General features: G+C 51.9%; 11 protein-coding genes across 11 annotated transcripts; 6 read left to right on the top strand and 5 right to left on the bottom strand.

The window, feature by feature from the left end:
- Window positions 1-695: 695 nt before the first annotated feature.
- Z519_02646 (uncharacterized protein) lies at window positions 696-3,319 on the top strand (the record flags this gene model as incomplete). Its single annotated transcript, XM_016760402.1, has 4 exons — window positions 696-842; window positions 1,044-1,151; window positions 1,205-2,192; window positions 2,241-3,319. The coding sequence occupies 4 exons, from the start codon at window positions 696-698 to the stop codon at window positions 3,317-3,319; spliced, it is 2,322 nt and encodes a 773-aa protein (XP_016623923.1).
- A 1,044-nt stretch (window positions 3,320-4,363) lies between these two features.
- On the top strand, window positions 4,364-6,202 carry Z519_02645 (uncharacterized protein; the record flags this gene model as incomplete). Its single annotated transcript, XM_016760401.1, has 7 exons — window positions 4,364-4,660; window positions 4,766-4,853; window positions 4,943-5,475; window positions 5,569-5,598; window positions 5,714-5,899; window positions 5,997-6,036; window positions 6,138-6,202. 7 exons carry the CDS (start codon window positions 4,364-4,366, stop codon window positions 6,200-6,202), a joined length of 1,239 nt encoding a protein of 412 aa, XP_016623922.1.
- Window positions 6,203-6,948: 746 nt separating this feature from the next.
- Z519_02644 (uncharacterized protein) lies at window positions 6,949-8,025 on the bottom strand (the record flags this gene model as incomplete). Its single annotated transcript, XM_016760400.1, has 3 exons — window positions 6,949-7,050; window positions 7,107-7,818; window positions 7,871-8,025. 3 exons carry the CDS (start codon window positions 8,023-8,025, stop codon window positions 6,949-6,951), a joined length of 969 nt encoding a protein of 322 aa, XP_016623921.1.
- Window positions 8,026-8,655: 630 nt separating this feature from the next.
- On the top strand, window positions 8,656-11,372 carry Z519_02643 (uncharacterized protein; the record flags this gene model as incomplete). Its single annotated transcript, XM_016760399.1, has 6 exons — window positions 8,656-8,684; window positions 8,739-8,825; window positions 8,872-9,173; window positions 9,220-9,810; window positions 9,849-10,402; window positions 10,449-11,372. 6 exons carry the CDS (start codon window positions 8,656-8,658, stop codon window positions 11,370-11,372), a joined length of 2,487 nt encoding a protein of 828 aa, XP_016623920.1.
- Window positions 11,373-12,128: 756 nt separating this feature from the next.
- Window positions 12,129-13,308, bottom strand: Z519_02642 (uncharacterized protein; the record flags this gene model as incomplete). The annotated part of the gene is made up of 3 exons (XM_016760398.1): window positions 12,129-12,844; window positions 12,927-13,171; window positions 13,244-13,308. 3 exons carry the CDS (start codon window positions 13,306-13,308, stop codon window positions 12,129-12,131), a joined length of 1,026 nt encoding a protein of 341 aa, XP_016623919.1.
- A 375-nt stretch (window positions 13,309-13,683) lies between these two features.
- Z519_02641 (uncharacterized protein) lies at window positions 13,684-14,256 on the top strand (the record flags this gene model as incomplete). The annotated part of the gene is made up of 1 exon (XM_016760397.1): window positions 13,684-14,256. The coding sequence occupies one exon, from the start codon at window positions 13,684-13,686 to the stop codon at window positions 14,254-14,256; it is 573 nt and encodes a 190-aa protein (XP_016623918.1).
- An 807-nt stretch (window positions 14,257-15,063) lies between these two features.
- Z519_02640 (60S ribosomal protein L24) lies at window positions 15,064-15,827 on the bottom strand (the record flags this gene model as incomplete). Its single annotated transcript, XM_016760396.1, has 3 exons — window positions 15,064-15,342; window positions 15,513-15,656; window positions 15,777-15,827. The coding sequence occupies 3 exons, from the start codon at window positions 15,825-15,827 to the stop codon at window positions 15,064-15,066; spliced, it is 474 nt and encodes a 157-aa protein (XP_016623917.1).
- A 524-nt stretch (window positions 15,828-16,351) lies between these two features.
- Z519_02639 (uncharacterized protein) lies at window positions 16,352-18,164 on the bottom strand (the record flags this gene model as incomplete). The annotated part of the gene is made up of 2 exons (XM_016760395.1): window positions 16,352-16,816; window positions 16,869-18,164. The coding sequence occupies 2 exons, from the start codon at window positions 18,162-18,164 to the stop codon at window positions 16,352-16,354; spliced, it is 1,761 nt and encodes a 586-aa protein (XP_016623916.1).
- Window positions 18,165-18,758: 594 nt separating this feature from the next.
- On the bottom strand, window positions 18,759-19,361 carry Z519_02638 (ubiquitin-conjugating enzyme E2 N; the record flags this gene model as incomplete). The annotated part of the gene is made up of 4 exons (XM_016760394.1): window positions 18,759-18,934; window positions 18,982-19,113; window positions 19,166-19,254; window positions 19,309-19,361. 4 exons carry the CDS (start codon window positions 19,359-19,361, stop codon window positions 18,759-18,761), a joined length of 450 nt encoding a protein of 149 aa, XP_016623915.1.
- A 1,274-nt stretch (window positions 19,362-20,635) lies between these two features.
- Window positions 20,636-22,763, top strand: Z519_02637 (uncharacterized protein; the record flags this gene model as incomplete). The annotated part of the gene is made up of 4 exons (XM_016760393.1): window positions 20,636-21,237; window positions 21,290-21,607; window positions 21,674-21,816; window positions 21,865-22,763. 4 exons carry the CDS (start codon window positions 20,636-20,638, stop codon window positions 22,761-22,763), a joined length of 1,962 nt encoding a protein of 653 aa, XP_016623914.1.
- A 1,105-nt stretch (window positions 22,764-23,868) lies between these two features.
- On the top strand, window positions 23,869-26,594 carry Z519_02636 (uncharacterized protein; the record flags this gene model as incomplete). Its single annotated transcript, XM_016760392.1, has 2 exons — window positions 23,869-24,086; window positions 24,158-26,594. 2 exons carry the CDS (start codon window positions 23,869-23,871, stop codon window positions 26,592-26,594), a joined length of 2,655 nt encoding a protein of 884 aa, XP_016623913.1.
- Window positions 26,595-27,461: the final 867 nt, after the last annotated feature.

The raw sequence follows: 27,461 nt of genomic DNA, 5'->3' as shown, positions 1-27,461 counted from the left end.
AGATGAAGTCAGGACGATGTCGGTGATTTTGCTGTCTCGTGTAGGAACGGAAGGTGGCTGGCAGCTCATTGGCTTAGGGGGGGTCCAGGGGAAGCGTACAGGGTAGTTTCGAGGAAGCGAGGAAGCGAGGAAGCGAGGAAGCGAAGTGACGAGGGTACAGGAGGACCGAGCACTCTACCCGGTACTGTAGCTAGGCTCCGATCTGCTTGGCGGGAGATGGTCGGGATTGTTGATTCCCGATTCCTGAATCTGGTGGAGAGTCACCCAGTAGTGGGCTTCCCCATCGAGCCCTAGGCCTGTATCGCCTCTCCTCGCCTTCGTCCGCGGGGCGAAAAGGCGCCTTGGAAACAGAACCAGCCAGACCTGCTGAGCTGAGATTTCTTTACTCACTCACTCGCAAAACCCCTCGGGCCAAGCACTGAGAAAAGAGGCACTTATGATACAATTACAGAGTCCTGTGACGTCCGCCTTGGTCCCATGGGTCCCCCCATTTCACAATGCGATTGTTCATAACTAGGCATCTGTCATAACTGCTAACGATCCCTTGCATGCCTTGCATTAAATACAGAGCACTCAAAGGCTGATAACGCCCGCCTGCCCAATTCGGTCACCTCTCTTTGGGAACAACCGCGATATGACCCCCAGACTCGGCCTCTATTGTCTCTAGCAACATTGGCGTTTGATAGACGTTAGACATGGCCAGTGGCATCAATAGATTCCTCTCCAAACGCGAGGGCAAGCGCAATCGGGGTCGCGGTGACCAGCACCAACAGGATCACCAGCACCACCACTTGCCTCATCACCCTCATCCTCACCCTCTCACCCGAAAGCCATTCTCGTCGGTGAGTATAGCACTCTCTTGTTCCTGCTTCTGCAGATGTGGCACTGCATTCCTACGCACCACTTGCACCACCCAGATTCATGTCGAATGTCCAACGTTTCTGCCTGTCCATATGTACTCCCTCCCGGGAGAGGGATGCCTCTGCTGTATTTCTTGCTTGTTTCCGTCGGCAGCGTCCATACTGACTGCTGTCTCTCCACAGTCCAGCCCCGAACTTGCCTTGAAACCGAGCGATCCAAACTCCGCTGCCGACTTCTATGGCCTGTTTGACGTCCATGCCCCCCCCGCCACTGTGGCAGAGGAGCCTAAGGTGAGGTGGTGTGCCCTCGTTCGGGGCCAATCTGGCTAAATATGCTGGCTTAGATCAAGACGTTACGCCGTCGAATTCTCAACTCCAAAGGTGTGCTGTTAAGGGATGCCCAAATCCTTTGGGCTCTCCGCTCCAATGCCTCCAGCGGGGACTTGGACGCCGCATATGAACTCCTGCTGGCCATGTCCGACGCCTCGGAAGGGATTGTCACGCCGTATGATCCTAGAACGAAGCTCCTCGGTGCACAGAACCGGCAGGGAGTGACGTGCTTCCTCGACGCCACGCTGTTTTCCATGTTCTCTCGCCTCGACAGCTTCGAAGCCATGCTCTATAACTCGTTTAACGACGTAGCACGCAATAAACTCGCGTTCCTCTTACGCCTTTGGGTTAACCTGCTGCGGTCTGGGAAGCTCATCACCACGGACATAACAAAAGTGATGCAGGACACTTTGGCAGAATGTGGTTGGGTCGAAGCGGCAGAGCTGCATCAGCAAGACGCTTCGGAGGCATTCTCCTTTATCACGGGCAAGCTCGATCTGCCCCTGATGACGTTGAAAATGGACATCTACCACACTGGCAAAGAAGACAGCAATGACGATCACAAGTTCATCAACGAAAGACTCCTGGAAGTGGCCATCCCTCCCGACCCGACGGGTGAAAGGTCCGTAATTACGCTTGAAGAATGTCTCGAAGACTACTTCAACAACCGAATCGAGGTCCGAAGGTACTTGGAGCGACGGTCGACAATAAATTCCATGCGCAAGGCGAGCGCAGTGCATGTCGAGACTGTTGAGTTGGACGGCGACCAATCACCAATCACCCCGCTCTCCCCGTCTCCGAGTTATGCATCACCTACCAGACCGGGGGCAAACCGTACTCGAGCACCTAGTATTATCCAAGAGCGGTACATACCTCCACGCAATGAAAGTGGATATTCATCGCTGGCTTCAATAGACTCCAAGGACTCTGCACCCATGTCGCGCATCGGAAGCGTTCGGAAGGAGGTTATGATGCCTGCGTGGCAATTCTTCAGCCTGATTCGTAAGTCCCTCTCCCGTGACGGATGCGGCTTTAACTGAAATCCTTCAGCCTGGTACACCGACAACGTGCCTACGAATGACGCCCAAGTTGCTGCTCACTTCTCGTCGAAACGGCCCGTCCTCGGCCTTTGCCTCAAGAGATATTCATTCACGCCAGCGGGCAAAGCAATTCGGTTGGATACGCAGGTGGACATCCCAGTCGAGATTGGAGTTCCTCACTTCATTCAGGATGATCGTATGGAAGAGACCGGCGGCTTGCAGGGGAATTTCAAACTCTCCTTACAGTCCGTTGTCTGCCACCGAGGCAATTCCGTCGATTCCGGGCATTACATTGCTCTTGTGCGAGGCACTGCTGCCCCGTGGTCATCTGACGGACAACTTCCAGATACAACCAAGACTTGGATGAGATTCGACGACCTTGCACCACAGCGGATTACTGTCGTCGACATTGAGAAAGCCCTCAAAGAAGAAACGCCCTATCTGCTCTTCTATCAGATTCTTCCCATTCAGGGCGACCCTGGAAGTATAGCAGCAGGAGAAGAGCCACTGGCGTCAGTCTCGGAGCGCAATACATCCGTCAGTGAAATCTCCAGTGAGTCTGCTCTGACAGACAATCAGACTCCGTCTGGTCGTCCCAGCTTTGAGATTACGCTCCTCGAAGAGCGTCGGGGTCGATCGCCGACGGAAACGAGAAGAACGAGTGTCATTTCCTTCCAGGACCCGCCTCCGGAGTACACAAATGGGGCATCCTTGTCAGTGCCCAACATGGTGGATCCATCTAGCACGCCGCGTCCCAAGTCCCTATCGCGGACGCAAAGCAAAGCAAGTGAAAGTAGTCTGGGCCGAACGCTGTCCAAGTTGAAAAGGAAAAGCCGGGAAACCTTGCCGCTGGACAATCCAAACCTGGCAGAGGTTCACGTCAAAGAAGTCCCTGAGCCGATTACGCCAGCCGCGCACAACGGACAGACGTACGCATCGCAAACGGGATCGCAAAATTTTCCCAGACAGAATACCCTGCAATTCCAACATCAACCACCCCGAACGCATAAAAGCGAGAAGAGCCGCAGTCGGATATCAAGAAGTAAGATGCGAGGTGAGAAGCCGGATAGAGAGTGTGTTGTTATGTGAAATTGGGCGTGAACTCGTCATCTGCTGCTTGGTTCATCATCGTCGATTTCAGCGCGGATGCGGTGTGCGCGGGGAACCGGCCAACGGGATTTCCGTGCCACTGTCTCGTCGTTTTTTGATTTTTGATTTCTTCTTTTTTGAGATGATGAAGTCGTCTTGTTATATTCATCAAGGTCGCGCACATTCATGTTAAGCAAAGGGAGCAAGCCACGATCAGTGCCAGCAAGTTTGAGCGTTCAGAACACAGACGCCTTTTCGACAGATAGAAGAAGGCCTTTTCCCTCCAGACCATTCGCCATGTTTGACCCGAGTCGTATTCTCATTCAACTTTCCCGAGATCCTGCCAGAGAAGAAGCATCGAAGGCTCGAAAGAGGACGATGCATGTAGTGAATCGGTCGACAGGAGTTTTGATGGCATGAGTCGACAAGGCTGACGTTCTGTTTCCCAAAAGGGTCTAGCATCTCCTCTAAGTCAACCACCAACTGGGCGCACAGGGTCTAGCAGTCTTCTTGTCCCTCGACTTGACCAGTCTTCCGGGGATCAGCTGCCCCATAGAGGCCTCACATGCCCGACGAGACCAAACCGCACATTTTTGGGTCTCTTGGTGCTAGTGAGGAGGCACAGACGATGCCAATTCCTGGCCTTCAGTTACTGGATCGAGGCTTGAAAGATGCGGGGAGTTTGGTCCCTCCACTTCCAAATCCATCTCCCCCTCTTTGCCGACGAGGGACGTCCCAGTGGCGGACAAACCATGCTTCACTATCCGACCAGTCATGTCCCTTTCCCTCGTATTTGCTTCGAGGCCGCCATTGACTTTTTGCCTTGACCATCCGTTGATGCGGATCCCGGACATTGGCCGAGGGAGGGAATACTAAAGCATGAACTCAGCCCCTCCTTTTCACAGCATTGAGGGAACGGGTATAAATACAGCTCTAGGTTGAAGGGAAGCATCATTGCATGTGCAGCTCGAACATACCCAACGCCCCTTGGCTCACTAATCAAGCCATCCTGGTCCCTCAAACCCTTTCTGGCACAACTTGAAAATGGCAAAGATAGCTGCAGAAGCGGTCCCTCAACTCAAATCCCAAATCGACGCTCTCACTTCGGACCCTGATGGCGCCCCTGGAGTGGTCTTTGCTGCCGTCAACAAACAGGGCGAAATCATATTCGAACATGCAAGCGGTAAGGTGGGCCACGGAAAGTCACAGTCCATGACGATGAACAATGTGTTCTGGATCGCAAGCTGTACCAAGATGATTACAGGGGTTGCTTGTATGCAGCTTGTTGAGCAAGGGAAGTTGGCGTTGGATGATGTGGAGCAGGTGGAAAAGCTGTGTCCGGTATGTCTTGAATTCCTTGGTGGTTGGGTTGTGGATCGGATTAGAGCGATGGTGTGGAAGATGTGGTAGGAACGGGGTTGCTGATGTATGATTACCGTGTCCCAGGAATTGAAAGCTGTGCAAGTGTTTGAGAACGGCAAGCTGGTCCCAAAGAAGAGAGGGATTACCCTGAGAATGCTCCTCTCCCACACCGGTAAGCTATCCCACCTCCTATGCGCCCTCCGCTGCCTCTCGTCTATCCGCGACCCTTTCGTCAGCTGTACTGAGATGCTTCTGCGTAAGCCGGCTTCGGTTACTCCTTCTTCGACCAGCGTCTCAACGATTGGGCCGGTCCGGCGGGCCTGGACGAATTCTCTGGATCCTACGAAGACTATCTAACCCAACCACTCGTGAACCAACCGGGGGAAACGTGGGAATATGGAATCAACATCGACTGGGCGGGCCAGCTTGTGGAACGGGTCTCCGGTCTGAAACTCAACGACTACTTCCAACAACATATCTTTAAGCCTATGGGCATCACCCATATTTCCATGTTCCCCACCGAGGAGATGAAAGCCGAGCTCGCGTGGATGAACACGCGTGCGCCCGATGGGAAAATGTCCCTATATGTCAATGGGCATTTGAACAGGAGACCTCTCTACGCGAAGACGAAGGCGGAGATAGATGGGACCTTCCATGCAGGGGGAGCGGGCTGCTTCGCGAGACCGAGCCAGTATTGTCAGATTATTGCCATGCTGTTGAACGACGGGGTTCATCCTGGCACTGGCAACAGGATATTGAAGAAGGAGACCGTGGAGACCATGTTTACAAACCAAGTATGCAAAGGCCCTCACGACAAGGAAGAGGGAATTCGCTTCACAAGAAAGATTGATGCTGACGAGTGTGTGTGTGTGTGTGTGTGTGTGTAGATTGCCGAGATGCCGAACTACGGAAGACAGGTGAGGCCTTTCCACATCATCCACTCGTGGTCTTTCTACAATTATGGATGGTCTTGATCGCGAAAAACCTATTATCAGGAAGTGAAAACCCTGACTGACTTTAACGGGGCGCTAGGGCATCTCTCCGCCGAAACTTGACATGTCAAATCCTCTTCCCGAGCTGTACCCTGAACCGCACGACATCCCGCAAGGCTGGGGATTGACCTTCTTCCTCCACCTGCGCGACTCGGCCGTCCATAGTGAGGGAACAGGCTGGTGGGCGGGATTACCGAATCTGTTCTGGTGGGCCGATCGCAAGAAGGTAATCTCTCTCGTCTTGATCATCAACGCCTCTCTTTCTCCGTTCTATCAATCCCAGCCAAACACAAACCCTCCCAGGCTAACCTGTTGGCTTTTAGGGTCTCGGCGGCATCATTGCCTCACAGATTGTTCCGTTCGGTGAGCACATATCTTGCTTTCTTTTGCCCCCACCCCTTCTTTTTCATCTGTCACCCATCATGTGAGAGTATAGAGCTGACAGACCGGACCCAATTTTGCAGGCGACCCCAAGATTCTCGGGCTCTGGGCACAGATTGAAGCCGGCCTGATCCAGAACATGAAATAGAGAGTGAAACCAGGGGCGAGAATCAGGAACCATGAGGTCAATGGCAAGGATGGGGGAAAGGAGAAGGGCAATGTTGTCTTAGGGATGTATTTCTCAGACACGACCTTCCCCGCCGCCACGAAAAAGGGATGGGGGACCTCTCTACACACCATACCATACCATGGCCATACCATACCTATGAACCTCCCCGTTCTGACTATGATGACCATGATGACGACGGGCCATTGTTGTGCATCTACTCGACTTAAGCTTGCAGTACATAGTAAATATTCCATCCTCCATCCTCCATCCTCCATCCTCCATCCTCCCCGCTCCATTCTCCATCATCCATACAGAATACAGCGTCCAGCGCCCCCGCGCATTTCGAAGCCTGCTTCAAGGAAAGCAGAAGGAGAAGAACCTACACCCTGCGTCCGTCCGCTCGTTCAGAATAGAATAGAACGGGCCCTGGGGTAGTGGTGATGGGCGTGTGTGCGCGCCATAAGTAGCTGGCAACGGTGAATCAAAAGTTGAAGCACCGATCATCGATCATATCGCCGGCATGTATATGCAGCGGACGCGATCTGAGATGGCAGAGGCTGGACCAGGACAAGCGCAGAGTCTTGAAACGAAATCTAGCAAATAGCTCCGTGCAGGAGTCCGGGGTGTATTGGCATAATGTACAAGGTCAAACGTGTCGAACTCCCCAATGCCACCACAGCCGGCTAGTTTGAGTAGTCTTGCACACAAAAACAGCGGCAAGATTTCTAATCCACAATCTTGCCATAGAAAGGAATTCCCAGTTGCTGAAGAAGGAGTCTTGCGTCCTTGTCGCAACTGGCTGTGGTGTGAATGGTGATGTACAGACCCTGAAGAGGAGGGATTAGCAAATACATCAAGACAGTCCAACGCTCCGCAAACTCACCGGTATCAGCTTAGTCGGGTAGGCGTCGTAGTTGATTTCGATTTCTGGAAAACCAGCAACAACATCAGGCGTCAAGCCGAAAGAGAGGTTGCCACTGTTGTCTCCGGTCGTGGCCCTGACACCGTTCCAGTCCTTGATACGAGGCAAGACCACGCTGATCATTTTCCCCAGAAAATGATACATGTCTTCACCCTTCAAATCTACCGTGAGACTGACCGGCCGACCTCTGATCAAGCCCCAGCCCTGTTCATTTGATTTGGCTTTGTGCACCACGGCCCTTTGATTGGTGATTGCCTGTAGAATCATGCCAGCCACGTGAAGATAGCCTGAGCCCCCTTTCAGAGCGCCTTTGCAGAACGCATGCACCGTGACTCGTTCGACCATGGGCACGTTTCGAAATGTGATGGGTTTTCTCAACAGTCGTAGTACATCTCCACCACGCGGACCACGCAGCTGTCTGTTGGCAAAATACGGGTTATCTCCAATCCATGGACGTAGTCGAGGGCCTTTCTCTGCGGGTCTGAAGCCGGGAGGCGTATGTTGATAGCACATTGTCATGAAATCGGGCGCAATGATGCTGTGATAGGCGAGTTCAACTCGAGGTGACGAAAAGGGGCCGGGGACGAATTCTCGACTTGCGGGATCTGAAGGATGGAGAGGTTGATGGGGATGCATCGGGCCACGATCGTATCTGGGACTTCGAAATCGATACCTGTAGAGTGTGAGTACGTCTCCATCGACGCCGGGAAATGCCTTGGGAATACCTGCTGGGAGGAAGCTGTCGCTTTCTTGACTTCGGAAAAGCTAGAGGATCAAAGGTTTGCGCTTTAGGGTGGGGACTTTGCACAGGAACCAGCGATGACTCCTGCTCAAGCTCCGTATACGGCTCCGGGCTTGCTACAGCCGCTTGAGTAGCCATTGTTCGTCGGGATCGCAAGCATCTATTGCAGATGGGTGCATGATTCGAGGGTCGCCACGTCCTGAGAAGGCGGAGAGAAATGGTGGAATGTGCCATATTGCCTACGTGCACGCCCGCAGCGAGGTTGAGGGAGTTAGGACTAGAATATCCCACTCGCCGATAAATCAACAGCGTAATGGAAATTTAATGCTGTTCTCGAGCTTCAATCTCAATCGCGGAAATTCAGTTGGCGCTATGTGCCGTATACTCCGCAGTGATCCGTCTACGGTGGGTCTTTCACATACCATGTGTAGAGCGCAGCAGAGCGCAACTGCGGCTTTGTTCCCCACCCGTTCATTGAGGCTGGCTTAGGCTGATGTGCCTTGCAGGAGCCGCGCACTTTGATGCGAATCCCTGTGTCTCGTCTCTGTCCTCTGTACTCGGTACACTCGCAGCTTCAACTACTCCAAAACTCTCTTCGACCTACCCGCGCACGCCTGTTCTATTCTCCTCGACCCCGTGTCTCGACTGTTCAAGGTCGAGAAAAGGTATCAATGGAACGCAGCCCTCAGCTTTGGTCGACTTCCGCCAGACATTCGTCCTGACCGGCACAGACGGTCGCAATGACCTGTCTCTCCATTCAAACCCATCATGGAAGATATCGCCGTACAGGCGTCCGGGTACATTCTACCTCTCCTATGATAGCTTCGTCATCCTGACCCTCGACTCTGCAGAAATGTAAATCGTACAGAAACCGATCTTTTACAGGCCCTATTCCGCGCAGAGCCTGGGTATCAAGGGCTGGAATCCCTGCTGGCAAAGTGAATGCTACCACTGTATGAAAGAACGTCTCACTCACGACATTAGATTTCGCTCAGCATGTCAAGATTTCCTCTTCATCGACTTCAGAGCCGCGGCCGAAAAGAAAGTCGAAGACCATCTGTGGAATGCTCATATGAAGGTCAACTCGAAGTTCAGGCAATACCTTGCCAACTTCCGGGAAGGAGAAGGCAAGAAGAAGGTTGTTGAACGTCGAAAGGCCGAGAAGCTGTATTTAGAGTTCATCAAGTCGAGCCAACGCTTCTATCGAGAGTACATCCAGCGGCTCGCCTCAAATTTCAAGGATGTCTCGGAGATACTTGAGATTGCCCAAGGGATGAAGCTGGATAGTATGTCATAAGTTACCTCTTTTTTGACCTTTGCTGACATCTTTAGCGCTCCCTGCAGACCCCCCGCAGACTGTTGACGACGCGCTGAAGAACAAACTCATTGAATCATGTTATTCGGCCCTTGTGCAACTGGGGGATCTCTCAAGATATCGGGAGACTGAATTGCAGACAAATAGGCGCAATTGGGGTCCTGCTGTCGGTTATTATACCAAGGCGGTCGCTCTCAATCCTACATCTGGCAGAGCATATAATCAGCTCGCCGTCGTCGCTCGCGCTGATGACGACCACCTACGCGCTGTTTACTATTTGTATCGAGCCATCTGCCTCGAGCATCCCGCTCCCCAAGCTCAGGGAAATTTGGACATTGAATTTAAGAAGCTCATGCAAAAGTCGAACCAAGGGAAGCCCCTCTCGAATGCCGAATTGCTTGCTGAGGGTAGCCGCGAGCTCTATGACCGCTTCCTTATATTTCACGCTAGTTGTCTGGGAAAGGATCTCTCTAGTCAAAAAGATCAGCAAATTGAAATTCTTCGACTTCTCGAGGAGGAAATTCGACAGGGATCTGAGGCTACAATCCTCAGAAAGTTCGCTTTGATCAATATAGCAGCAGAGAAGTTTGCTGCACAGAGAGTCAACGGTGCGCTCACACCCCAATCGCGTAGCTCACTGTTTAAGCACTTCGACTAACCAGCCCTGCAGCCGCTCGTTCTTTCGCGACTTTACAGTCGTTTAATGTCAAAACCTTTTTCTTGCTCCTCAGAGTCTTGCATGGCGAACTGCAGAAGCTCGCGGGAGCAACCACTAACAATATATCTACCTCAACCCAAGACTCACCTCAAGTCCCTCTAGTGATCCGTCGGGTTCTTCCCCATTTGAGGCTGTATAGCGGATGGCTGCTGAGTACCGTGCACCTCCTGCTGGAGAATGAGGATCTTGTGGTGTCTATGCGGCAGCTGTGGCCATTGTATGCCAACACCCTGAACCTCCTTATGCTTATATTTCCCCCTAAAGCTGCGGCCGAGATTCAGTATCTTCTTGACGAAGATATAGACACCAGAGCTTTCTCTGCATTCAGTCCTTTCGTCAAAAAGGTACGTCTTTGCAATCGGCTGGGGCGGGTGAAACAGGTACATAGTGACACCGCATTTGGCCCTCGTTCTGCCGAATACGAAATGCTTTATCGACTCAAGTGCTTAATTACAGATGGAGTATTGCTTGCCAGTAAACAAGTGAGTTATCAACACAATATATACCGACTGTCGCTAATGGGTTCAGGATGAATTCCAGCCCCTGTCTATTCCTCTCACATTTGCCAACATGCGTTTCGTCTACCTCGAGGAAGGTGACGGTATTACACGTACCGAGGTGCCACTCACGACGTCGGCGGTTTACACCTCCGCTGCTTTAGAGGAGAGTATCTCTGATGATATCGGACACACTATTCAAGACGAAATTCCTAGACACCAAGCACCGAGTCATCGAGGGCCGACTGTCGACGCTGAAACTTCAATGACCTCTAGAATGGAGAACATGGTAGAAAATCTCATGCGGCCTGAAGCACCACCATCTGTCAAAAGCACAGGAAGCATGATGTACGGTCTTCCCGCATCAACGCTGAGCGCTCCAGTGGTGCCACAGGGGTTTGTCGACAGAAGTACATCGCAACTACAGCCTGCTCCCTTTACTGCTCGAGACCTCGTTCAGCGAATTCAGCAGTCATCAAGCGCATCACAATCTAGCATGGTAGACCAGGCTGTCAACGTCGCTATCTTACCTTCTATCTTAAACACTCCATTTGCACCACGACCAGGCGAAACCCCCGAATCATCTCCACGACCAAGGTCGGCGCATCGATTTCCCGAGTCGACATCGGCATCTGTTCGCCCGAGCAGTTCTGCCCAATTCCAAGCCAACATCATGCACATGCAGGATCAGGTCCAAATGCGGACGTCACCGCTAGAGTCGTTCGAACCAACTCTGTCAAGTCACTCCAACACCTCTCCGAATATGACATCTTGGATTCGGACGAATGACCAGATACAGCCTCAATTTTCACCCTGGCGAACCTCGTTCGGCGGCGCAGTGCCTGTTCAGTATACTGCCATCTCAACCCGTCCTCCGGACTCCTCACCTTTTGGTGCGATCGGCGAGCCGCGCCCGAAGAGCAGCAGAACGTCTACCAGCGGTCAGCCAGGATGATGTTCCCCCACATTTCTCGCTCGCTCCTTGGATTCCCACAGCGATATCAGGACGCTACAATTAGCACGGCGAGGGATAGACGAAATTACGTTGCCATTCCGTTATTATTGGAATGCAATAAGGGCACCGGCCGACCCTGGACGCTCTCGCTTACGCCCGCACACCACTTCCACTGCCCTGGCTCTATCGCAAGCCTTTCGAACTTGACGCGGAAATAATCCAGTATCGAGCTGTGTTGTAGCGCCGCCAGAGAGGGGAGATCCTCATGGACGGCATATGGCCTTGTGTCTGTCGGAATTTGTGCCGAACCGTTTGGGAGACATAACTGACAAGATTCCAACACCATCAGGGAAGACAGGCTTACGAAAGCATGTGAACAGTGGCGGACAGAGACTGGGGTTCAAATCAAACTTGACTCCTTTCTTTTGGCTTCTGTTTTCCTTCCTGCTTTCGGAGGGATCTCCTATATCATCTCAGGATTCTATTTTTCGGCATCAAAATTCTTTATCAACAAGTCGTGGAAGACGTGGTATCATGTCGACATACTCTCCGGGGGTCTTGTTGAATTAGACCTTTCCGCTGTTAAAGCGCCCATAGTGGTACATTCTTTCAAGGAATTATCAGGAACGCCAGGATTTATGCAATACTCGACCTGAAGAGACCCTCGCTCATGCCTTGTATGTTTGCTTGGGCCGGGGGTATCTGCGGGGAGGGGGACGAGTGTTAGCGATCGATCAAGTAGGAAGATAACAAGACCTACGCGGGACCCAATTCCTGCAAACTCAATCTTGCCAACCACTGGCCTTTCTTGATGCACTCTTCCAGGGGATCGCTCTGGACCACACCGGCACAGAAGCCAGCTGCAAAGGCATCACCAGCGCCATTCGTGTCGTTGATCAGATTCTTGTCAATGACCGGCACCGGGTACTCTTTGAGTTCTACTTCGTCTTTCGCAGCGTCGGCCACGGCCACGATTGTCGGGTCCGTGCCTTGCGTGACAATAACCACCCGTGGTCTCTTTGTATTCACCTTGGGCATCTTGGCCATCAGTTTGGCGCACTCTTGCATCGAGATATCAGAGGGGTGGCCTTGAGATTCTACCCAGGTCTTTGCCTCGTTCTCGTTCCCAAACACGAAATCACAATACGGCAGAATCTCGGCGAGGGGTTCCTTGAAGAACTGCGGGATGAAACCTGCCGAGAGGCTGAGCATGAATATCTTGTTCGTCTCAGCGGCGTGTTTTGCCAGCGCCATGGCCGCAGGCGGGCACACTGTCAGGTGGTAACCGCCGACATAAAAGGCCACGGATGTCGCTTCAACCATGCTCCAGATTCGGGGTTCGAGGAGGTGCTCGAGCTTGTATTCGTTGGCGGCGGCGAGGTGCGTGCACATTGTGCGGTGGTGGTCTGTGATTATGACGCCACATTTACCCGTGGGCGTGGTAGGGTCGACGCGGTATTCGACGTGCAATCCTGGTAGTTCTCTTCATCAGTGACTGCCCCGAGGAGAGAGGGTGGGCGTGGGAAACCGTCAAAAGTGGTGTGATGTATGTACCTTCGTCCTTGCACTTCTCCCTCAATATCTTTGCGTACTCGTCATCGCCCACGCAACCAATGTACCAGACACTGTCCGGGGGAAGCATGTACTGTGCGCCTCTGGCGGTGTTTTGTGCAGCACCACCCGGGATCAGTTTTGCGTTGCGGTTCTGGATGAGGTCGTCATAGAGGCCCATTTGGTGGGGTTCGGCCAGAAGCGTGTCGTTCAGTTTCAGGCCGTATTTTTCGAGCATTGCATGATCACTGCGAAGCTATGAGGCGTACATTCCAATGACAAAGCTGGGGAGCTGAGGCTTTCAGGTCTAGAACACGTACCCAACGCCCTGGATGTCAAGGAGGGGGTTCTCTAAGCAGAGAAGCTTGAATGATTTGGTCGTCATCGTGCGGAGCGGTGAGGGCAAGGGCCCCAGAGATAGCGAGGAGGTGGGGGAAAAGAGAGGTGAGAAGGGACGGAAGAGTGAAGAAGAGAAGGATCGGAGAGGAAAGATCCGTGGTCGTGTAGATAGACACCTTGTCGACAGCATCAAGACGTTTGCGAGACTTTGGTCTGAGAATCGAAATCAATGTGGGGCAATCAAAAGTGCATTGATCGGTTTAGCCGAATATATTCCGATTCAAGCTCCTGCGAGGCTCGGAGGCTACCGTACAACCGCCAGTTCACTCTGGACTGTGGTACCTACATAGAGGGTAAGCACCAATTCCATCGTCCAACTCTTCAACAAGATCTTCCACTCCTCTGCTCTACCTCATCTAAGATGGCCTCCGCCGCCTCAGAACTCGCCTCCACCATACAATCAGCCCACATCAAACACGATCCGTCTCCCGAACACGACATCAATCCCTCTACCGCCGCATCCCAAAAGCTTCCCGGCGAAGTCGAAGCCATCCTCCCTCCTCGTTCTCGCTCTCACTCTCTAAGCGAGTCTGAATCTACCATACCCAGCGACATCATCCGCCCTCGGCCGCGAGCCCGGTCATTCCCTCCAATCCCCGACTTCCGCTTTGAACAGTCCTACCTCGCAAGCATCAAAAACGCGGACTCGAATTGGAAAATCGCATTCATCACTATCCGGGACCAGGTGTTTTTGCCACTGGTGCAGGGAATACTATGGAACCTGTTGATGTTTGGCTGGCGGCATTGGAACCGTGGGAGCAAGTTTCAGGGACAGAGTTTGGGAGCAAGGGTAAGGAAGTGGTGGTGGGGCGTTAACAACTGGAACGTTCCGGAGGCGGAAGGGAAGGCAGTGAGGAAAGAGAGTGACAGACAAGTGTTGCAGAGGGTGGAGGATTTCTTTGTTGACCGGTTTGGAAGCAGCTTGGGTGATTAAGGAACCTGGGAAAGCTCCGAATCCATATAGGAGACGGGGATACTCGAATATCTCCTGAAACCGTACTTCAACAGCATCTTCGGCTCCGTCAGCACAAACCCCCATGGCTATTTCTACGAGCTTGGGATCAATCTTGCCATCAGCTGTGTGCGCAGTGGGAGCCTGATGGTCTTGATGGGTGCTGAAGAGTCCCACGAACTAACCTGGAAGAGAGCTCTGTTCCATGGCTCAGCAGAACAGGAGCATGCCGTCTTCGAGAATACTTCAGCTTCCTCATGGAAGGATGGACTTGGCCTGTGCGGAACGCCTCCGAAGCCGCGATCGGTCCGGGACACAAGCTGGATCTATCAGTGAAAGTGGTGGTGAGGTCCAAGTCTGGCGGGAGGTTGATGGATTTGATATCTGTGGGAGAAGCTTAGGGTCTGCCCCTAGGCTGTCGAGAATAAGTCACTGCCACGGGTCAAAATCGTCTAAATGGAGCGGGACTCGAGAAGCGGAGGGCAAGACCCGACATAATGATCATTTGGATTTGTCAATTCTTGTCCTATTTTTGAAGCACGTATCTCACCAAGCCGCGCCAACAATGTGGATGCTTTTGCAGCAAGACAGGCAATCAGCGCTACTCTATCGAGAGCACTTTCATCTCATCCGATCTTCATAATGAGCCATTTCAACTGACGCCATTGTACTGACTGCGAAGGATCCCACCAGCCATTAGCCAGGATCTCTACCTTCGCCTCTGTCCCGAAGAAATGACTCTCCCTTGCAACCATCCATCTCCGCAACACAACGAACCACGGAACGCGTCTAGCGGCTCTTTGCTTGGACCTTGCTCGGTGCTCCCTTAGCCCCTTGCTTGCTGGTGATCTGACCCCTGGCCGCGTTTGCTGCACTCTTCGCCTTCTCGGCCTTCTTCTTGCTCTCACTGGCAGCCTTCTTTTCTTTTGCGTCCTTAATCGCTGCTTGACGGGCTGCGGCGCGGGCCTCCGGGCGTTGAGAGCGGCGTTCTTTGATCACGTCGAGAGAAGCGCCCACGATGGCTCGCTGGTGTTTTACTGTGCGGCGGGTGCGTTTTTTGGCGACTTCCTACATTTGGAAAGGCATATTAGCGACCGGCGTGGTGTAACACGGGTGGAATGAAATAAGAGTTCACGTCAGGGATCAAGCTGTCCCTCCTCTTTTTAAATCCATTCAACACCTCCCCCCATTTTCGCGAGCGTTTCGATATCTAGCGACAGTGCTGTTTCGAGACTAACCTCTGAGATACCCTTCTTGTGCATTCGTCGGTAGAGCATGGTCCAGGCTATTCTTCTCGGGTTCTTCCGCTGCAAGAAAAGGGATTCGGTCTTGCCATTCTGGAATCGGAAGATCTTGCTGTCGCCGCGGACGTAAATCTTGCCCTATAGGACGTCAAACCCGCATGTCAGCAACGAATTCGCCCATAAATTTTGTGTGGGCTTCGCCTTGTTCTTCCTGCGCAAGACTCGCCGTCGGACGGGAGACAGGCGAGAGGTACTGACCTTGCCAGGGTAGATCTTGGTGGCGCTGAAGGTATCGTCGAAGGTACGCATCTTGACGGTCGATTGATGCTGTACCTATTCTTCGATAGTTCGTTGAGTGGGATGAAAGTTGGTAACGCAATCAGCCGCTCAATGTCTGCGGCGGAGTTGCAATTCTGCAGTGTGCGCCTTAGCTAATGCCAAGAATCCCTCTAGGTACGTTCGAGCGCGACTACCATTGCGCAGTAGGAGAGAAACTCCACACGTGACTGGGGCCACAAGCCTCCTTTTCTGGACCGAAGGGAAGGTGGGTGGAGCAGGGGGGCGTGTTTTCAACATCAATCTCTATTACTCTCATTCTTCTGGTCTCGCTCTTACGGGATCACTCGAGTCAATGCCCTACTTCCAATCGGTAGGTGTTTCTCAGCTAATTGTACACATTGTACACATTGTACACATTGTCGTGTTGTCACAGAGGCTCTCACTATTGTCCTGTCATCCAAGAAAAGCTCGGTAGGAGTTCAAAAGCCTATCCGTTTTGTTCTTTCGTCTTCATGTCAATGAACCCGATTCTTACACTCGTTTGTCTCAACCGTTCATAGAGCGCGGCGATTCATATCCTCATCATGCCACAAACATTCGGCCCATGAATTCTTCTTGCATTTTCGGCACTGGATGTCCTTGCATATCGGGTTGGGGCATTCTCCACAGCAATCGGGACAGACCATCTTGCCACAGCCAATCGAACCACCCTTGGTGCATTGAAGGAAAGTGGGCGCCTCTTGGCCATATGGGAATAGGAAAGCGATCTGGAGGAGCCTCTCTTCTGCAGTCTTGAGCGATTCCGGATTGTCCTTGTGGATCTTGACGGCGAGTGCTGCGGCTTTGTAGGCACAGCAGGCGCGACCACAGACAGCGCAGCAGTGATCGAGGCAGGTAGTGCATTTGAGGTTGCGAGAGTGCCAGGCTCGACTTGTGTATGGGTGACGTGGATATGGTTGTCCCTCGTCATAGTCATAGCTGTGATTGTTGGTGGTGCGCCGCAAGTAACGTTCCTTGGGCTTGCTATTAGTGAATCTCCTACGGTGAGAAGATGGGAGTAGGACTACTTACAAGGTTAGGTTGGTGAAGCATGTCAGTGGAAATCTTAGGCGAGGCAAAGTCAGACTGAGGCTTCTCCGCCTTTGTCTTGAACAAATCAGTGACCTTGCGTAAACCAGTCCTCTTCTGCTCCAACCCCTCGGATAGTGGTGTGGTGGCCGACTTGCCACTGTCGGCAGAAGTCTTGCATGTTGTAGGTGTGTCAGCCATGGGTGAGCCTTCACTGAAGACATTGAAGACATCAGTGTGTACGTTTTCGGCGCCAATCTGGAATGCTGCCCGGTTGTTCCCAACATTGTAGGTGTTTGCAGTGTCAGAGATTTGACGAGGACGGATGGGTCGACAAGCAAATGCCTCTGGTGGGTTTGGACTCATATCTGGACTTGTAGTGTCTCCTGTGCTGATGGCCCACGCGGTAAATGGGTTCTCTTGGTTTCTATCATTCTTGCAGTTGTCTCTAGCAAACGCGTTCCCAGGTTTTGGCAATGTGTTGGGCTTGACTTTGTTCCTGACTCGAGCTTCACCTTCAGCCTTTTCGCGTTCAGCCTCTTGACGCTCAGCTTCACGCTCCTTTTCGTCAAATCGTCGTCTAGTCTCCTTCACCATTCGCTTGATTTCTTCTTTTCTAGAGGTAGTGAACAGGAGAGGCGCGCCACTTGTGGAGGAATAGGGATCAGGCTGGAGCACAGGATGCTGGCTAATGTCTGGCGCGGGGATTCTTCTCAGACGCGGGAAATCTGCGACAACGACTTTCGGGTCCTGGTGCTTTTGAGTCTGGCCGTTATTAGCGCTTTCTGGTGGAGATGCGTCACCTTGGGGTGAGAGGTTCGGAGGCGCCATGATCAAAGATCGAGCGAGTTTGATTGTCTTTTCGTCGTCTTCTCGTAGGGGTTTCATGGTGTCAAGGTGGTTGGTTTGTTTGACAGGGTCGCGGGTTGGTGATGAGGAGTTTGAGTGATTTTGGACAATTTCCATTGCCCAATTCACATCAAATTCGAACGGCGTCCCAGTCACAATTGACAAGGGCCTAAAAGACCCTCCTCTACGTCTGTTGTAGAGGGAGGGGACCGGACCCGAAGAAGCACCCACGTGATCCTTCTTCAGCCTCGTGCTGTCCCCTCTGTCTGGCGAAGCCCTTCGGCTCCGCACAGACAAGCCCGTCAGGCTCAACTTCTTCCCCAGAGTCCTCAAGGGGGATCCCGGGGAGCGAAGGAGAGCCTTGACAGTCTGCGGCGTGGATGGCCGCGGGCGAAGGCACGAGGCTATCTCCATCTCATCGGTGTCAAGACTCCACCGGCTCTGCTCCATGGTGGACGTCTTTGTTATTTGGTGAATATGAAAGAAAAAATGGGGGGTTTGGATCAACCACCTTACCATAAAATGCTCCTCCAGTTCTCGCCGAGCCGCAACGCCTGGGACGAAATCGACCAATGGCGCGCATCAGTCCCCAACCGGGCCCTGCGGCGATGTTGTCGCCGTGTTGTGCAAAACCCATTTCAAGATCAGCGATCAAATGGGCGGGATGTGCGACACATTATGAACGACAAAGACTGGGTGATGGGGACGTACTCCGTCTTTAAAAAGAGGGACAAACAACAGCGGACGACAGGGAGTCTATTCCATGTGGGAGATCTCACAAGGCAAGTACAGAAAGAATGCAAACCTGACTCACCATAGTACATGGTAAACAACCTCAAACCAAGGATATCTTCTATTGTATTCATCATGGGATAATAGCTGATCATGCTGAGAGAACTGAAAGGCAGGAGCCGTTCTTCTCTGGTCATTGCGTCGAGGCTGAAGGCTCATCAGATCGTGGCTCGTTCCATGCCACATTGCCCATTGAGCTCTCCACCATCAGCAACGTTTCCTTGAACTGGATTGCCAGGGCAAGAGGTGCGATCATGGCATGGCATAGGTTCTAGTCCACTCTCTCGCTGTTTGAATCGCTGCCTCTTGGTCCTCCTTCCACCGCTGAGCAACATCATTCGCCAAAGGATCATCTGGATTTGGAGCACCTAACAACGCCTGAATGGAAAGAAGAATTGTTCTAATCTGAAGGGCAGGCGACCAATTGCCTGAACAAGAATTAGTGCTACTCCAACCTAAGAGCAAGGGTACCCACTCTTCAGCACGTCCAAGCAGATTCGACCGAGCTTGTCAATGTTTGGGTGGTATATCTTGGTGAGGAATCGGATCTTGGGCGGAGTCATGGGATAGTCATCTGGTAGGAAGAGCTCGAGCTTGAAGACACCTCCTATAAAGAATCAGCCTCGTCTCGGCAGAGGGCTGATGGAGCGCCGACGTACCTTCATATGGAGATTGTGAAGGACCATGTATGCTGACATCAAAGTATCGGAGGTTGTCTTCATGGGGCACCGCGCTGATCCCAGGGACACTTGGAATGACTTAGACTGTTCCGACTCAGGTCAAGGGCTAGGAAAGGACCTACGGTTCCGCCATCAATCTCTCCGTCTCTTTCACGATTCGCTTTGGCAGCGCCATCGCAATTTATGTTTCACTTTGCCGCAGAGGGCGAGTCAAAGAGCTGGGACCGCAGCAGTGTCGAAGAGTTTTACTCTCAACAATCCTGGAGTCGAGATCGAGAAAGAAGGTGACACCGAAGATTTAGGGAATATGGAAGTCGCGGTGGAACGGCTGAAGAGATTTGGGGACCGCAATTTAACGAGACGTGTATAATTGTCGCACGAAAGAGAAATGGTAGGTCAATATTGCGATGCAAGACTGAATGGAGTGAATTATCTTCTGAGACTGTGGCTGCCCGGCTCAGGCAATGAGTTGTCACTGCCGTTCGAGTCACTCTGATTGATATGGCGCTGGGTCAACTGCGGTTTGCGGCCAATCTCATGACTCGTGAATATTCTTGGCGCCGGCACCGTCGCTGGTCTGCTTGACTCAGGTTATGTCAACGCGATGTCGTCCCCATCACATCGTCTTTTTATTCAGTCTATCTCATCGAATATCGCGAGCGATTGAACGCTAAGTGTGCACCGGACTGGCATTTTCTGTTTTCTCCTGGCTGCCCTCTGGGCTGGCAACGCCGCGTTGTCCAGATTCACAAACAAAGCTTTCAAACCACTTTCCATGAGGTCCAAGGAAAAACCTTACTACCTTCCCAGCTACTCTTCCACCAGAAATATTGAGCTGCAAGGTCTCCCACCGTAATCTCGGACGGGGAGTTACATTTATCCATCGAGTAATTGTGGCCCCTGCACGGCATTCGGTACCATCGGGATGCTTGCTGTGAACCACTACGGGGTACGAAGGACGAAGCACTGCTCTATGACTCTCGCGCATGGTGACAGCCTCACCCCCGTCGTCCATCCATGTCCCCGCATTTTAGCGTCCCGCATTTTACCACGATTCCCCAGATATGTGAATTGGTCAACAAATTCTGAACTGCTGTCCCACCTTTGCAAGCCCCCCATCACGAGAGAATTGACTTTGATACAGCGATCTTCGGCGAGTCCATTTCCTATGAGACGCAGGACTCCTTCGTCGTAGACTCTCAGATGGGGACCCCACGACCATAGTCTGCGTCGGAATTCTTGTTAACCATTGGATGTTGACCCTGGGCTTCAACGCTACTCCCACACTGCGTTGCTTGTATCAGGATACTTCCTCAGACCATCGAGCGAACGCCTAGGAACTCTGCGGTGGGAAAGATTCTACTCGGATAAGAACTCGCCGTTTCCTTCATTCTTGTGTTCGATCCTCTTCTCTAGTGTTTGAGCTTTCATGATTCAACGAGACTCACAATGGCCAACCAGTTGCACAACGAGGACCTGGAGAATACGGATGTGATAATATGTGGATGTGGACCAACTGGGGCTCTGCTCAGTGGGCTTTTGGGTCGAATGTCTGTCAAGAATGTTGTCTTAGAGAAAGAAGAAGAAATCGTGACAGATCCTCGGGGCATTGCTCTTGATGAGGACGGGATTCGATTGCTCCAGGAGTTAGGTTTGTATGACCAGATCCACACCGAGATTGGGCAACATATTGGATGGACCTTCTTCACGTCTGCAAAGCATGGGCTCATGACCAAGCCGTTCATGAGAATGAATCTAAGCACCACCGAAGGAGGAACTGGCCACGTGGCCGCGATTTGCCACAAACAACCTGTCATGGAAAAGAATATTCGCAGGGCCGCGAGCAGCTGTCCTAGCTCGCAAATACGTCTCGGGTCGACGATCATCCATGTCGAAGAAGACAAAGACTTTGTTCGGGCACAATACATCGACAATAACGGCATACAGCGCACCATTCAGGGGAAGTTCTTCGTGGGAGCAGATGGGAAAACTGGTTTTACACGCAAACGCTATCTGGAGCCAAAGGGAGTTTTGCTCCAAACACTCTCTGGGTAAGACACGTTTACTGCAGCAACCATGCCAGGGAAAATTGACAAGATCTAGGTACGAGTATCAAGAGACATGGGTAGCGATGAATTGGCACATGGATCTCCCTACGCCGGAGACACACCCGAACTTTCCCCTTTGGAAACTTAATTACACCCCTGAACAAGTCTACGACAAATTCTTTCCGCCCGGTTTTCGATTCATTGGCAATCCTGACCGACCGTCAGTCTGTGGAAGTTTTGGATTACGGAGTGAGAGATTGTGGAGGTTTGAATTCGTGGTGGACAAGGGAGAAGATCCGCAGGAGATGGCAGCGTGGGAGAGGACATCTCAGATCGTCTTACCGTACCTAACCCACCCGGGTGCTGACTATGGGTAAGTGTCTCACGGCCTATCGACGGACATGGTGTCTGGCAGTCGCTTACATGACAACTCGAACAGTCTGAAAGACGCTGTGCAATACCCGGTGGATTGCATCCATGTTCTGCGGTCGAGGCCTTTCACTTTCGCCGCCCGAAGCTGCAACAAGTGGGCGGTCGAAAGAGTAATAGTCTGTGGTGACGCAGCCCACGTTATGCCCCCGTGTACGTATTTGACGAGCACAAATGTGAGGGTCTTACTAATGGAGGCAGTTGGCGGCCAAGGTATCGTCTCTGGATTCAGAGACGCCTCTGGTATTGCATGGAGGCTCGCGCTAGCTTGTCGCCCTGATTTCGACGGCAACTATGAAGCCCTCTTTAACGGGTGGTTTCTAGAACGGAAACAGCAGCTAGACCGCTCGCTTGCGGCTACGGTTGCCAACGGAAATCTCACAACAGCCCGAAATCCCATGAAGATCTTCCTTAGGGATTGGGTGTTGTGGTTGATGCAACTTGTCCCGAGCTGGAGACATAAGCTCGAATTGGGCCCTCGCGCAAACGGAATGCAACGGTACATGTTCAGCTCTGGGATGGCATTCCTCCCCGACCTAGCAGGCGGATGTTGTTTGCCACAAGTTTACTGTTGCTCGATCTACCCTCTGACCAAGGATGCAGTCGCGGCAGTCCGATTTACAGATGATGTGCTACTGAACGGACCCAGGACCAATGCGCTACTGCGACTTGTTGTCGTGATTGACAACATGGAGCAGGCGGAGAAAGCGTGGTCAGAACTCAAAGAGCTCAACCTGGAGAAGATCTCCAACAACGAAATCCAAAAGGACTCTGCTTTCTTCCTCGTCCACTCGCCGTCACTCAAAAATCGGCCAGCCAGCACTCCGTCAGATATCCCCCAACAAAACGTGTATCGGATAGCAACTGGGGACGAGTTCGCTGCGTCAAACCTCTGCAGAAATCGACCCTACCCAACCGGATACGACATGTATCGAGTCAAAAAGGATGTCGGTGGAAGGAAGTACGTTTTGGTCCGCCCAGACCGATTCGTATTTGCCGCTTGTCGCACTGGCGCGGAGCTCATCAAGGCTTGCGAACAAATCCCGCAAACGTTGTTTGGATCTCCTCGATCAACGAAGCCCAACGGCTGCAAGCTCTAGATGCCGCCCACATATGATATCAACTAAGGTCGTAATACCGGGAAGGCATTTGCTCAGAGCCTTTACACAGGGGGATCCCATCCTGTATTGGATGACTTTGGGCACGATGTCGCCGGGCATTTGATATCGACACATACTATTGCAATTTCATCTGTGAGCGCAATCAGTCAAGCAATTCTCACCATCCAATAGGGTTCACTAGGCTTGAACGTAAGTCGCTCCCAGGCACTTCAGTACGGGGTGCATGGCAAGCAGATTCCGAAACGAGCGGCACAGTCTGACAAGAGTAGAGTGATTCACTGTGAGATCGGTGAAGCCCTTCATTCACAATAAGTATATAGTTTACCTTGAGGAATAGTGGTCCTGGCCCCTTTGTCGTCCACCCTCTACAGTCAATTATATTGGAGATAGCGGCCGCATTGACGTTATTGAGCACTCTTGAGGTACATGTATTGTGTCAGACTGTGCCATTTATTTCTGAATCCGGCTCGAGGGCTCTTTCTACCTGATGTCTTGAGGATTTTACAGATCGGCGAGTAAAGACGGTCAAAGTCGGCGTGTCGAAAGCGGTCCCACAGGCTTCTTCGTAATGAATAGCCGCCTAGTCGCCTGAGAGGAATGTAATGAGCACCCTAGACATGCCCGCTAGCCGAGGTTTTTGGTGACGATGTAGAGTCCATCAGCCCTGTTACGGCGCGATATTCACCCGAGCCAGTCCTACTGATTCTGAAACAGGCGAGCGAAAGTCCTAGGTCGCGTCTTCTCGAATCTCCGCAGCCCCGATACTTCCCCATACTCAGGCTAAGCGGCCAGTGGGCTAAACCATCTCCAGCACGCCTATCTTTCTTCTATGAGGCATGTAACTCCATTTTGCCATCCGCCTCCTCGACCGTCAGCAAGCTTGGGCCTTGCATTGCGTTATCTTTGCCCAACCGCCTTTTGGACTACCCTCGTGTCCTTGAACAATCGACCAGTGCTTCGAATGTACATCAAGTTCGACTTATACTGCGGTCAGCAAGAAAGGCTCTACAGATTCTCGACGCCGGCCACTTTCGTCTAGACAGAGATCCAGTTGAAGCCCAACCAGTTTCTCTTCTAGCAAGCCATGGCCAATACGCCATCGACCAGTCCTAATCCCGGAATGCGAAGTGAACATGATCCACAGACGCTCCAGCCCGTAGCAATCAGGGCAGGAAAGGGGAAAAAGTGTCCCTTTTGCTCAAGGGAGTTCTACAAAGCCGATCATTTTCATCGGCACATTCGATCACACACTAAAGAGAAGCCATTCCGCTGTCACATTTGTCGCAAGGCCTATCCCCGCCAGTATGTGAAGTCCGCGTCCGAGCCGACGTTAACACTAACTATTGGAGCGACACACTACTCCGTCATGCAAGAATCCACAGGCAAGACTCGGACGTCACCGAATCGTGCACGAGAGCGACTCCGAACGAGGCACCTCAGACAGCATATCAAGACGCCTCTCCATCCGCTAATTCGACTTCGACTTCGAGATCCAGATCCATGAACCTTGAGGTTTCAAGGCCCACGTTGTACGAGAAGCAATCAACCCCGGCGTCGCATTCGTCAGGGAGATCATTGGGGTACGGCCACCACGAGAATGTGCAAGATTCATATGCCACAATAGCATCAAGCTTCCCGCAGGCTTCTCCATCACAAGATCCCTCGAGCAATCCCATAGGGGCAATGCAAAGTCTAGAAGACAGAATTCACGGCGCTGCGACATTCAGTCAATCTCAGATCGCAGCACCCATGCTGTCCTCCCCTGCAGTGGCCGAACATGACGCCACTCTAAATGCACAAACTAACCAAATCAACTTCAATGGGCCCCTTGAGACACACCCGTTTATGGAGCCACTTACTGACATCCACTCCGGACATTGGCTCCTGGAAGATGACTTCGATTTTACCGTATTCGAACCCATGGGGTTTAGCAGCACTCTACACGAACCCCAGCTGATAAATCATGACAATAATCCAAAGTCGTCGCATCAGCAAAAGACAGAGAAACCCAAATTTCGACCAGCAGTCCTCGATCTCAGACAAATCTGGTATATCCAGGTTTCTGGTATGGAAAACGAGCCTGAGCTAGATTCGGGGACGGCAACTCCAAGGGATGCCGCTACAACGACTCTCGACAACATTGACGAAACATATCGGGTGAGAATGGCAAGCAAGTTGCGACCACCCCTGCGGGATGAGCCGCTGCCCTCCATTGACTTTATGAATCTATGTATTCATCTCTTTTTCACCAGATTCAATGTCGCTTTACCCCTCATACATAGCCCTTCTTTTCGGCCAACACACAGCAATGCTCTGTTGGTGCTCTCGATTTGCTCGGCAGGATGTCTATCTCTTGGCTCTGAGGCGTCGGCAAAAACGGGTTCCATGCTCTTTGAACGAGTGAACAAGGCTATTCTTGTTGCTCCCTGGGAAAGAGTCCTTCCTCGACCTAATGACCAAACCTGGAATATCGTAAAGGCGTCTATAATCGGTCAGACTTACGCACTGCTATCTGGCGATCCAGCTCACCGAGCAACGGCCGCTGCCTATCATGGGTCGCTCATCGCGCTTGCTCGTCACCACAAGTTATTTAATCCGGCACCGGCTTTTTATCTCCCTGATGATCTTTCTACTGAGGATCTGGACAAAGCATGGAGAACGTGGGCAACGCAAGAAGAGCTGAGGAGGATAGCTGTGCTGCTTTATATCCATGACGCCGAGATCGCTGCATTGTTTCATCATGAGCCGGTCTTTCGTCACAATGCGGGACATATACCCACAGTCTCCTCACCAGAACTCTTCTCCGCTCCGTCAGCGTCCACCTGGGCTTCATTACTCCGAGCTGAGCAAAGAGAAAGCCAATTCGGATCCCCCGATTATCGAGCTGAAATCACTAGCTCTTTCAACGTCGGGCACGGAACTATTCGTGGCGAGAGCCAGTCAAACCCCTTGTTACAGAGAGGCATGAAGTACCGCAACATATTGAATGTCTATAACAACCTTTCGGGTATCAGTGCGTCGATATGTGAGTGCCGACATTTGGATCTCCTCTCTTTTACCATGGTGAGCAAATTCGAATCTGACCTTCTCACTTGGTATGCGTCCACACCAAAGGGCTTCAAAGTGTCTTCCGACGCCTCTACGCAGACAGAAGCTCCATTCAGCTTGCTTCCATTATGGCATTACAACTTCCTCACCTTGAGTACAGATCTCAATGTTCTTGAGATTGCAGTCGGCAAGGAAGGTAACGAAATTGCCCCGGCGACTCGGGAGTCAGTGTTATCCTGGATTACGTCGTTGGATTCCAAAAGATGCTTGCTCCACGCCTTGTTCCTGCAAAATCTGATCGTATCCACAAACATGGGCGCTCTTGTTGCTATTCATACCCCACGAATTCTGTTCTCGGCCGCGATCTGTTGGTATTGTTATATGCTGTACCTGCCAGAGTGTCCTTCAGCGTCAATATCATGGACCTCCCCGTTCCCAGCTGGCATGTTTGAACCACTAAACTCGTTGCCTGAGATCCAGCTGCTTCGCGAAGGCAAAAGTTTAGACCCGACCAACATCTACCCGGTGCCACACATACTTGACGAAACTCTCGCTGCTCTGCCGAAGATCCTGGCTGCGAACATTGCCGAAATGAAGGCTAGTACCCTTTGTGTCATTGAGTGCATTCTCCGCAGACTAGGGACGAGTGGTATTTCCCTGCGATTTGCAGACATAATTCAGGCTTTCATTTCGGGGGAGACAAAGAGCACCCGAGTGGATCAGTACACCGTTCAACAAATTTCCCAGCCTACAGCAGCGTAAATGCCAGCCAAAAAGATGGCATGAACAGGGCTGGCGTGAGTGGAATAGGACCTGGGTGTCAACGCCAGCCTAGGTGCTGATGAGACGCACGAGAGCTTCTCTGGATTTCTTTCTAGAGTCCTCTGAGAATATGTTGCGACTTGAAGCGGAAAAAAATGAGACCGAAGGAGGCTCACGCAGTCAACCGTACTCACCCTTTGCTTCCGTTAGCCAATGCAACGTTGCCAGTGAGCAGGAACTACAAGGGTCATGACCACGACGGGAACTATGCCACTCGTGAGCCTGACGCCATCATTCTCAATCTGGGCGAAACCCATACTCTGCTAGGGAGAGAGCTGTTTTGAAGCGACGGCTCACACTATAGAGTTCAAGCTTTGTATTTATAACCACTCAAATGCATGAGAAATCATATAGGTGCTTTGGTGCGTTGACGGCTACGATGATAACAAGGCCTGCAAGGCTTCAAGCCCCTTTTTTAAGGTGTCGTGACCTCGTTGGTATGATGTAATCAGGCTTGGCATTCAGGCGAGCGCGGCATTTCCACGTCTAGACGAACTACTAGTACCTCGTTCTTACTCGTTCTATCTCGTCCTTATGCCATCCACATGTACTTCCCAAAATCATCATTAGCACGTCTGTTCTGCGATCGGTCACAACCCTTCTTGAAGCCTTGTCACCCATGGGATTTTGTTGCGCGGTCTAACGTGGATAGATCTTGTTGTTAGCGGGGCTGGATCCGTCCAGACGCGTTTGGCACCTCCTTGCTTGAGATGATTGCTTCCCAGTCGCTGCATTACGCCCTGGGCGAACCCCTATTCGATTCTCCCTAGCCAGATGAGTCTTTGATGGGCGGCAGAGCATAGATTT

This window comes from Cladophialophora bantiana (genome assembly GCF_000835475.1).
Source record: "Cladophialophora bantiana CBS 173.52 unplaced genomic scaffold supercont1.3, whole genome shotgun sequence".
NCBI classification, from domain to species: domain Eukaryota; kingdom Fungi; phylum Ascomycota; class Eurotiomycetes; order Chaetothyriales; family Herpotrichiellaceae; genus Cladophialophora; species Cladophialophora bantiana.
This window is presented reverse-complemented; position numbering and strand designations above follow the sequence as displayed.